Source organism: Nicotiana tabacum, chromosome 22 (assembly GCF_000715075.1).
Source record: "Nicotiana tabacum cultivar K326 chromosome 22, ASM71507v2, whole genome shotgun sequence".
NCBI classification, from domain to species: domain Eukaryota; kingdom Viridiplantae; phylum Streptophyta; class Magnoliopsida; order Solanales; family Solanaceae; genus Nicotiana; species Nicotiana tabacum.
This window is the reverse complement of record NC_134101.1, coordinates 54993721-55003949: the sequence shown is the minus strand read 5'-3', so window position 1 is coordinate 55003949 and position 10229 is coordinate 54993721. Positions and strand designations below refer to the sequence as shown.

The window sequence follows — 10229 nt, the reverse complement described above, 5'->3', positions numbered from 1 at the left end:
ATAATTATTATGCTAACATTGTTGATGCTTCTTCTACCGTAGATGCAAATATTCCTTCAAGTTCAGTTTCAACATCTGGGACCAGTGCTTTGGATGATAATGATGGTGTTGAATATTATTTGATTTGGTCTACAATAGGGGAGCATCAACAAACCAGTAGCAGGAATATTGATGAACTTCAATTCTACTTGTAAAAGTCAGCAGAGCCCCGCACAAAGGAATTTTACCACTGGGTTGGTTGGAGCAACTCAAATCAATTTCATATTCTTTCGGCCATGGCTCCAGACGTGCTAAATGTGCCGATTTCAACAGTCACATCAGAGAGCGCATTTAGCCAAGTAAGGCAGCAACTAGGAGATACCCGTCATTCATTGGGTAGCAATGCTTTGGAAATTCTAGTGTGCTTCAGAGATTGGATAAGATCAGAACGACGAAATCAAGGGCGTGACGAGGTAGATAAAGCGGAGGACCAAGAAATTGGAGATATAATGGTTTATGGTTCTGATTCAACGAAAGCCGGAAACCAAGAACTTCATGTTGACATGGATGAACTTACAAAAATGATGCAAAGCATGTGATGTACTATTTATTTTTTATAATTGTTGTAAACTTTTAATTTGCAAGTTCAAAAATAACAAAATCAAAAAAGAACTTGCAACTTAATTTGAAATATTATATATTATTCAAATAAAAATATCAAATGAAAGTCTTCGGAGCTTGATCCTTACATATAGATCTTATTAAATAATTTTGTGTAGCCACTTACTTTCAAATTTTAATTTTAACATTATAAAATTCAAATATAAAATTTTAAACTTCAAAGTTTAATTCTAAGCCTTAAAAGTTTGCAAACACTTAAGTATCAATAACATTGAATAAGACTAAATAAAATTTACTTTAAAAAAAAAAAAATCCACAGCCCGCTAACTCAGCCCACTAACAGCCCGCAACGTTAAACGGACGGGCTAAATTTTTTTGTCCAGCCCGTCCCAGCCCGCCCGTTAAACACCCATAACTAGGCTTTAAGTTTACCAATGCAATAAGAAAAGCAATATAGTTTAGAAGCAATACAATTAAAATAAGGAAAATATATATACACATAAAATCTAAGTTGATTTAAAACTACTCAAAATTAAGAAGAAAATTAAATGTTGATAATTTTTAAAGTAAGTAATTTAAGTTGGCAATAAATTAGTATTGTTAATTATCAAACGTAGGAAAAACTAATAGTGAACTAAGTAGACATAGATTGAATTTCTAACTAATTGTTTTTTTTGAAATGCAATGGTCCAAACAACCTGTTCAAAATCTGTAACTTAACTCAAATTTAAAATCCTTCAAATCTAAAACAAGAAATAAAAAAAGATAAAATAATTGAGAAGTTAGTGTAGAAGATTTTAAGATAAAGATCAAATAAAAACTGCCATATATATAAATAAAATCCAAACCGTTGTCAACAAAAAATCAGGGACGGACCTAGGATTTTGTGCAAGCGGGTTCAATCTTAGAAGTACATAACATTAGTCGTAAAATAGTAGTTGTCAAGTGGGTTCAAATAAAAAATTTATATAAAATTTACGCAGCTTTAATTCTAATTTATACATATACACAGTATTTCTTTTTGATAAAGCGGATTCAGTTGAACCCACTTGCCACCACGTGCGTCCGCCACTGTGAAAAAAACTGCTAGCTATGATATATTCAATAATAATGCAGAAACAACTTTTACTTCTACTATCTGTGTGTGTGTTTTGACGAGACCATTCTTTGCTTGATTTTAGAATATTATCAAATTTTCTTCACAAGATCCCTAACGTGGTTACAATTGCAAATTTTATGACTGGTTAATTATCATATCACGACTCCTTTATTACACATGATGTCTGTAATGGATCCGCCTAAAAAGAGTATTGCCGGACTTTAAGCAAAAGAAAACTTTAAGCTAGTCAACAAAATAAACTACCAAAAAATAATAAGAGACATATTAATGGTTTTTAACTTTTCTTTCTTCTTTGCGACGCTTTGCATATTCTTTCTAACTGATCTTCATGCTTAGTAACAACCAGAGTTACTAAGTAGTTTATATTCCTAGTTGGTCAAATATCAAAGAGTTAAGTACAACTCAGAAAGTAATTCCTATCATGATTAAAAAGTCAATCCGAGCATGAATAAATGTAAATTGCTTATATTCAAAGAAAGAGACCTGGAAACCAAAACTTGGAATGATAGCTCTTTTATGGAAGTGTTTGCCTATACAATTTGAATAATGAAAGAATTTATGGTTAGAAAAAAAATAAATGACTATTCCTATATATTAGGAAAATAAATTAATGAATATTCCTAGATATTAGGAAAATAACTAAATGACTATTTTGTACAGTGTGAACTCTGTTTTAGAAGAGCAAAAAAGACGAACGACATTTCGCTATGGGACTTGGTGCTTTTAATATAGTATAGATATAGATATAGATATAGATAGATGTATAATATGTGTATAATCATACATAATTATTCTATAATTTACGTATATTGACTAGAAAAAATAAACAGTAAATTCGATCGACTATTTGTGTAAAGATCCCATGATATTAATGGGTCAAATATAGGTTGAGCCCATACATTAGCCGCTGCAGAATGGGATGTTAACCCAGAAATAAGTACTATAACCCTAAGTTTACTATCCTTTTCTGTTTCAGTTACAAACACACCTAATCCCACGTTCGGTACTTCAAGTGAGTTGCAACAGAAGTGTCGGTAAGTTTTCCTTCTTATGATTTGATAAAATAGAAGGAATCAACAAGCGAAGGACTTCATATTTAATTTAATTTTTTTTTCCTCGACAAACATAACCGATCCCATTGATTAATTTCCAGGAATTAAACCAAGGTTGGGAATCCTAAATTGTTGTGGTTTCATATCTTCGTTTCCTAGTTGAAGTTGGTTTTGTATGTTATAAATATGTGTGAATAATTATTAGAAGCCTCTTACCATAGCTTTCTTCAATCTCCGTTGTTCAAATTGTTTGATCGACACAAGTATTGTTTGAAAGGTTCACACCATAGCTTTCTTCAATCTTTGTTGTTCGTTTTTCGAATTAACATATACCAATGGGAAGTCGCATTGAAGAGGAAATCCTGAGAAGGTTACCAGTGAAGTCTCTTCTTCGATTCAAGTGTGTTTCTGAATCTTGGAAGACATTAATCTCTGAACCTCACTTTAAGAAGAAGCATCTCAATCATGCGAAGAATCAAAATCCCCCAAAAATGCTTATTGGCCAAACATGCCCTAAGGATGATACTTTTTACTTCTATTCTTCCTCTTTGTCGTCGCATCGTATCGTTGAGGATGTTCGGAATCTTGATTGCCCTTCAAACTTTGTTCCGGGCTTCTGCAAGATCTATTGTTGTTGTGATGGCTTGTTTTTAATTGGGATTGATAATACACCTAATTCTTCAATATTGTTGTTGTGGAATCCCTTAACAAGAGAATCAATAGTACTTCCCGACCAGAATAAGGATTCCAATTATTCTATTTATGGATTGGGATATGACCCAATTAGTGATGACTATAAGGTCTTAAAGGTTGAGGAGGATGAAGATTATGAGAATGACGAGGATGGTGAAATATCCAATGAAATTCTCTCACTAAAAAGTGGTTCATGGAGAGAAATTAGTGATAGCAACGATAAGGATTACAACTGTTTGTCATCGACCGACAGTATGGACTGTCTGGCATTTGTACATGGAGCATTTCATTGGCATGGTTTTACAGAAAGAAATGGCTTTTTGTTTTCTGTTATTTCATTTAATATTTCAAATGAGCAGTACGGAGAGATACCGTTGCCAGAACGAATGTGCTTGCCGTCTGACATGATCGACCATGGCGTAGCAGTGTTGGGAGGAATGCTCTCTATAAATTGTGTTTACTGCAATGGAACTAATTTTTTTGATTTATGGGTAATGAAAGACTACGGCGTAGAAGAATCTTGGATTAAATTATTTACCATCACAAATGCCAGGATTCCTTCCATCATACCAATCGTACCCAAGTATATGTTTGCTGATGGTGAAGTTTTATTCAGCTGCGGAAGAAGAACCGAATTTATGACATCCAAAGGACCATATGGATTTAGCAATCTAATATGGTCTCTAGCTAGTGATGACATTGACACATGTGGATATGTTTATACGGAAAGTTTGATCTTTCCAGAAGTAAATCTCTAGGTTGTCTTGCTTACTTAGTACTTGCGTTTGCTCATGTATGATTTTTAATTTCGTACTAATTCTTATTTCATTTCATATGAGTGTACACTAGTTTTAGCTTACTCTTCCAAATATTTGTAAATAATGATAATTTAGCATCTAATTTTAACCAAATGTATGTGCTATTCTAACATCGAAATAAGAGTTCTACGTTCTATATCGTTGTCTTCCTCAACCTGCGATGGTGTACTAAGTACAATTTATGAGCCTACTTATTCAAATTTTAGATAAATGTAAATTGTGCAATTTCTTATTTTCCAAATTCTTCATTAGTTAAAGCTAATTGGTGCTTTATAGTTTACTCTTGTTTACGTCTGTAGCTGGATTGACAGATCAAATCCTCATACTTTTCTAATTTCTTGTGTTGATTAAATAATAAATTTACATAAGAACAGTAAATAGAACAGTAGAAAGTCACGTGAGAATTTAGTTCCAATTCCACTAACCCTGTCATTAGCAAAGGAAAAAAAAATTACTATCAGATAAGCTCAAAGAGAATTAAGACACAAATTATTGTTAGTTCAGCTCTTCTAATCAAACTATAAGTGAGATTAGTGACCTATAATTAAAACAGGTGACTAAAATTTATTTACACAGATACGGTGAATAAGTTAAATAATCTATCCTTTTAATGAGCTACCTTGTAATTACACGGTGTAATTATCACCAATTGTCACCTGAATTGAAGAGTATAATTATACCCTCTTAAATATATCTAATTTCATGCTGACCAAGTAATTACTTGACCAGACAAATATATCAAACTGTGTAATTACGTCCAATCATACTCAAATTGAAAGTTTTTTTCCCTTCTCCTTAACTCACATCGCTAGAGAAACAAGTAAAACATCACTTTTAACACCAAAGACCAGGCTTCCCACCTTCGTCTCCGTCCTCTCACTGCTAAAATATAACTCACCAAAAACACCACCACTAAAAACCTTCAGTTACCATTTTTTGAGGGAACACACTACATATCTTTTTCATAACCTAGCAAAAATATTACACCACTACCTTCACTTCTCTTCGCGCCTATATCACCCATTATGTAACCTATTTTCAGCGCTGGCAAGAGCAACTGAACCTTCACTTTGAAAATTTTGCCCAACTTCATTAACCTGCTCTCGCAAATGAACTTTTTTTCCCATGATTTCTTAATAATAGAAAAGGCTGAGAAATTTTAAGAATAATGATAGATTTTTGCTAATAAATGAGCTGAGGTTGATTGTGTAGAGTAGTAATGTTGGGTTTTGGTAGATATGTAAATAGGAAACGGAGGAAAAAGAAATGTAGGGATATGATTTTTTTTTTAAAAGTTATTTTTATAAAGGAACTTTGTACCGCATTAGAAAGCACAAGGAAGATTGTTTTACACTTATACTTATATTTAGAAGCGCTTCTACTAGCTCGTAGAGAGTTAAGAGGAAGCAAATCTTGCGCATCACTCGTCTCGGCTTCAACTTCGAATAAACGATCTGATTGGTTAATATACTAATTTGGACCAAGTTTATTTATCGTTTTATGTGATTTATTTTACCTTTTTTATTATTTTCATCTGAAACTAAACTTTTTTCATGAACAAGCATCTTTTGCACGTGTGGAAACTCCAATTCGTTGGTTATAAATTTAGAGACTTGACCTTATTTTTCCCCAGCAAAATCTATCCTTTTTTTTTTTTTGTATTTCTACATAATTTTTTAAAGTAAAATGTAAGTGGACAGTGTGTAATTTATTCTACCATTTGACTTAACAAAAGTTTTATAATTTGCATTGCCGCTATTACAGAACAATCTGTTTTATCTTGGGAGGAATTAATCCAAATACTTTGGGCAACAGTGAGATGATTAAATCCTTTAAGGACATACAAGAAAATTGTGGGCCCGTAATATTTTTGCATTTCATGTTTTTTGTTAACTAACATTTTAAATTTTCTAGTTTTCTGTTTATTAACACACTTTTAATTTGTTTATATGTTCATCTTATGTTTTGTTTTAGAGACTAAAATCTTCGAATTTTTTACTCCTTTATTGAGATTAAAGTCTTCGTGTCTTTTGACTCACTGTTAGAGATTAAAGTCATTGTGACTTTCTATTCTAATTCGAGATTAAAATCCTTGTGATTTTCTACTAGGTTGTTTGTATTCAGTGTGAAGGTTAAAAACTTCACCAATTTTCGAAATATTTCTATGTTAATTTTTGACAAAAAATAACAATTAATACAAAATAATATAATAGTTTTGTTGTGACAGTTACTGCTGCGACGACTACTGCATTGTCAAGCCGCACAATGCCTGCACCGGCAGAAAAGGCCGAAAAATTTTTGCGTACTGACTTCAAGCATTGGCAGCAGAAGATGCTCTTCTCTTTGACCATCCTCTGTTTGCCGAGATTTATTAAAGAGTTCTAGCCTTGGCAGAAGAAACTCCCGACAATGAGCGGTTTATGGTCACTGAAGCTTGGAAGCATTCTGACTTCCTTTGCAAGAATTATATACGTAATTATTTGGAAGATGGCTTGTATAACGTCTATAATAACTTAAGAACTTCGAAAGAATTATGGAATTTTCTTGAAAATAAATACTAGACTGAAGACGTTGGGCTAAAGAAGTTTGTGGACCACAAAATTTTTGGACTTTAAAATAGTTGATAGCAAGTCTGTTACTACTCAAGTCCAAGAACTGCAATTCTTCATTCATGATTTTCTTGCTGAAGGTATGAGCCGAATCAATATAAAATATATTGATCATGTTAGTAATTATATGAAGCATTTCAAGTAGCGGCATTTATTGAAAAATACCTCATTTATGAAAGAAATTTAAGAATTACTTGAACCATAAGTGCAGGAGATGTCGCTTGAAGATCTTATTGTTCGTTTAAAGAGTAAAGAGGATAACAAGACTGCTGAAAAAAGGCTCATGGGAATTCAACAATAATAAAAGCAAATATTATTGAGAGGCACCACAAAATAGCAAAAAGAGAAAGAAGCCTTCTAGACTAAAGAATTATCCGTCTAAAATAAAGTTCAAAGGCAATTTTCACAACTATAAAAAAAAATTGAACATAAGGTTTCAGACTGCTGTACTCCAAAGAAGGATAAGAAAAATGGTTAAGTAAACATGATTGAAAAGAACGGAGAAATGGAGAACTTGTGTGTTATGCTTTTCTGAATGCAACTTGGCAGGAAATTCCAAGGAGTACATGATTGATTCTTGAGCCACACACTATATTTATGCTGGCAAAGGATTATTTGCTTGTTATGTTCCGGTGGGAGCCGCGAGACTATCTTTATGGGAAATTCCGCAACTGCCAAAATTAAAGGAGTTGGCAAGATATCTTAGGAGATGATTTCGGGCAAAGTTGTGACCCTAAAAAATATACTCCATGTCCCTGAAATTCATAAGAACTTAATTTCTACTGCGCTTGTTGTTAAGAATAAATTTAAGTATGTGTTTGTTTCTGATAAATTTGTACGTAATAATTATAAGTAAGAACAATATGTATGTAGGAAAAGTGTCACGACCCCAAAATCCTCCTAGTTGTAATGGCACCTAACAACCCGCTAGTTAAGTCAAATAACAATCAACACAATTTAAAAAAATTAATATGAAACCAATAAGTGAACTAACTGAATTTCTATACAATAACCAAATGATTAGTAGTATAAGTCACGAGTCACTAAGACCTAGATTTATAAAGATGGTATGAAAATAAATACAACGTCTGTTCGAAATATACTTAAAGAGAATTTGAATCTAACACTACCAAGGACAAGTGATAGCTCTGTCCGGAAAGCAAGTACGTCTTCAATGCCAGCTCGCACCATTCACAGCAGCATCAATTTCAAGATCTGCACGTAAGGTGCAGAAGTGTAGTATAAGTACAACTGACCACATGTACTCAATAAGTAACAAAACTAACATGTAACGACCCAGCCGATCATTTTGAGCTCTAGCACGCCGTTTGGATGTTTGAGGCCTAGAGTAGTGTCACTTCAGGTATTATGACTTGTATGTGTGGTCTGAATCGAATTTCGGGAGGTTTGGAGTTGATTTGGGAAGAAATTTCTAAAGTCAAAAGCTTTAAGTTGGAAGAATTGACTAAGATTCAGATTTTTAGTAAACGACCTCAGAATTAGGAATTTAAGGTTCCAATAGGTTCGTATGATAATTTTGAACTTGGGCGTATGCTCGGGTCGAGTATCGGGTGGCCTGGTAGTACTTCGGCACCTATTACGGCAGGTTGATATTTTAAAGGTTTAATAATTTCTTAAGTTTGGGTTGGAGTAGATTTTTATGTTATCGATATCCTTTTGGGATTGCGAGCCTAGAAATAGTTCCGTATGATTTTTCTGGTCTTAGAGGCACGTCCGGATGTGGATTTAGAGGTCTGTAGGTCGTTTCGGAGTCATTTGGCGAAAGTTAAAAATTTGAAGGTTTTTGAGAAGTTTAACCGGGAGTGGACTTTTTGATATCGGGGCCCGATTCTGATTCCGGAAGTGGGAGTAGGTCCGTAATGTCAATTATGACTTGTGTGCAAAATTTGAGGTCAATCGGATTTGATTTGATAGGTTTCGACATCGAACGTAGAAGCTTGAAGTTCTAAAGTTCATAGAGCTTGATTTGGGGTGCGATTCATGATTTTGATGTTGTTTGATGTGATTTGAGGCCTTGAGCAGGTTCATGTTATGTATTGGGACTTGTTAGTGTGATTGGACAGGGTCCCGAGGGCCTCGGGTATGTTTGGGGTCTTTTCGGATCATTTTGGGCTACTTTGGAGGCTGGTTTTCTCATGTCTGGTGTTGTTCTTCGCGTTCACGAGGATACTCCCGCGTTCGTGAAGAAGAATTTTGTTGTTGCAACCTTGTTCTTTGCGTTCGCAAAGAAGGAATTTATACTTTCTGTCGTCTGATTTTGGAAGCTTATATCTCACAATCTATAACGAATCTAGAGATGATCCAAAAAATAAAAGTTGTAGTCCTTAGTGTCTAGGTTTCAGAAGGGTAAACCATTTGTAATTTGGAGTTGTGTACAAAAAGTTATGGTGGATACACTAAAGGTTGTCTGAGAAGAGTTTGAAAATGGCTGTTGAGAATTTTGTTCATCGCGAACGCGATGGGAGGCTCACGAACGCGAAGAAGGAAGTCGGGGCAGTGTTATAAGTCCTCTATCTCGGACCTTTGATCCATTATTTCGTATTTTTAGTTGGGAACGTCGGGATTTAGCGATTTTGGAGAGGAATTTCATCACAAAACTTGGGGTAAGCATTCTTGAATCATTTGTGATTATATTTTACGGATTAATCTTCATTTTCGGCGTTAGATTATTAATTTTTCAAGAAGAAATCTGAAGAAATTTTTATAATTTCACAAAATAAATTTTCGAGTTTTGAATACTGATTCAGAGTCGGATTTGAATGAAATTAGTATGGTTGAACTCGTAATTGAATGGGTTGTCGGATTAATTGAGTTTTGTCGGGTTCCGAGATGTGGGCCCCACTACCAACTTTTCGAGCGGAGTTGGAAATTATTGTAAATTGGATTATAATGAGTATTAGAGTATATATTTATGGATTTACACATTTATTGACTAGTTTTGGAGCGTTGGGCATCCGTTTGAGTTGGTGGAAAGGCTTGGGAGTCGGTTATGGAATTTCGGAGCGAGGTAAGTCTCCTTTCTAACCTTGTAAGAGGGAATTAACCCCATAGGTGAACCAAATTATTATGTGCCCTTATTTGGGGGGGGTTCTATTTGTGGGGGCTGCGTACGCACGAGGTGACGAGAGTCCGTACGTAGCTACTAATTGTGCTTATGTCCGGGTAATCTAGGACCCAAATCATGTTATACTTGGGATGTTTGTACCCTACATGTTAATTTACTTGCTCAAATCATATTGAAACTTGACAAAGGAATTGTAACAGCTTAAACTTTATTTACTTGACTGTTAATGAGAATTGGTAATTCTTTGAATAT

The 10229-nt window shown here is 34.1% G+C and overlaps 1 protein-coding gene across 1 annotated transcript; it reads left to right on the top strand.

Moving 5' to 3' along the window:
• The first annotated feature begins 2628 nt into the window (after positions 1-2628).
• LOC107774084 (F-box/kelch-repeat protein At3g23880-like) lies at positions 2629-4356 on the top strand. The gene has a single exon (XM_016593550.2). The coding sequence runs from the start codon at positions 3108-3110 to the stop codon at positions 4221-4223; it is 1116 nt and encodes a 371-aa protein (XP_016449036.1). The 5' UTR covers positions 2629-3107; the 3' UTR covers positions 4224-4356.
• The last annotated feature ends 5873 nt before the right edge of the window (positions 4357-10229 follow it).

Coding starts and splice junctions, on each gene's coding strand:
- LOC107774084 (XM_016593550.2), top strand. CDS start 3,108: ATGGGAAGTCGCATTGAAGAGGAAATCCTGAGAAGGTTACCAGTGAAG.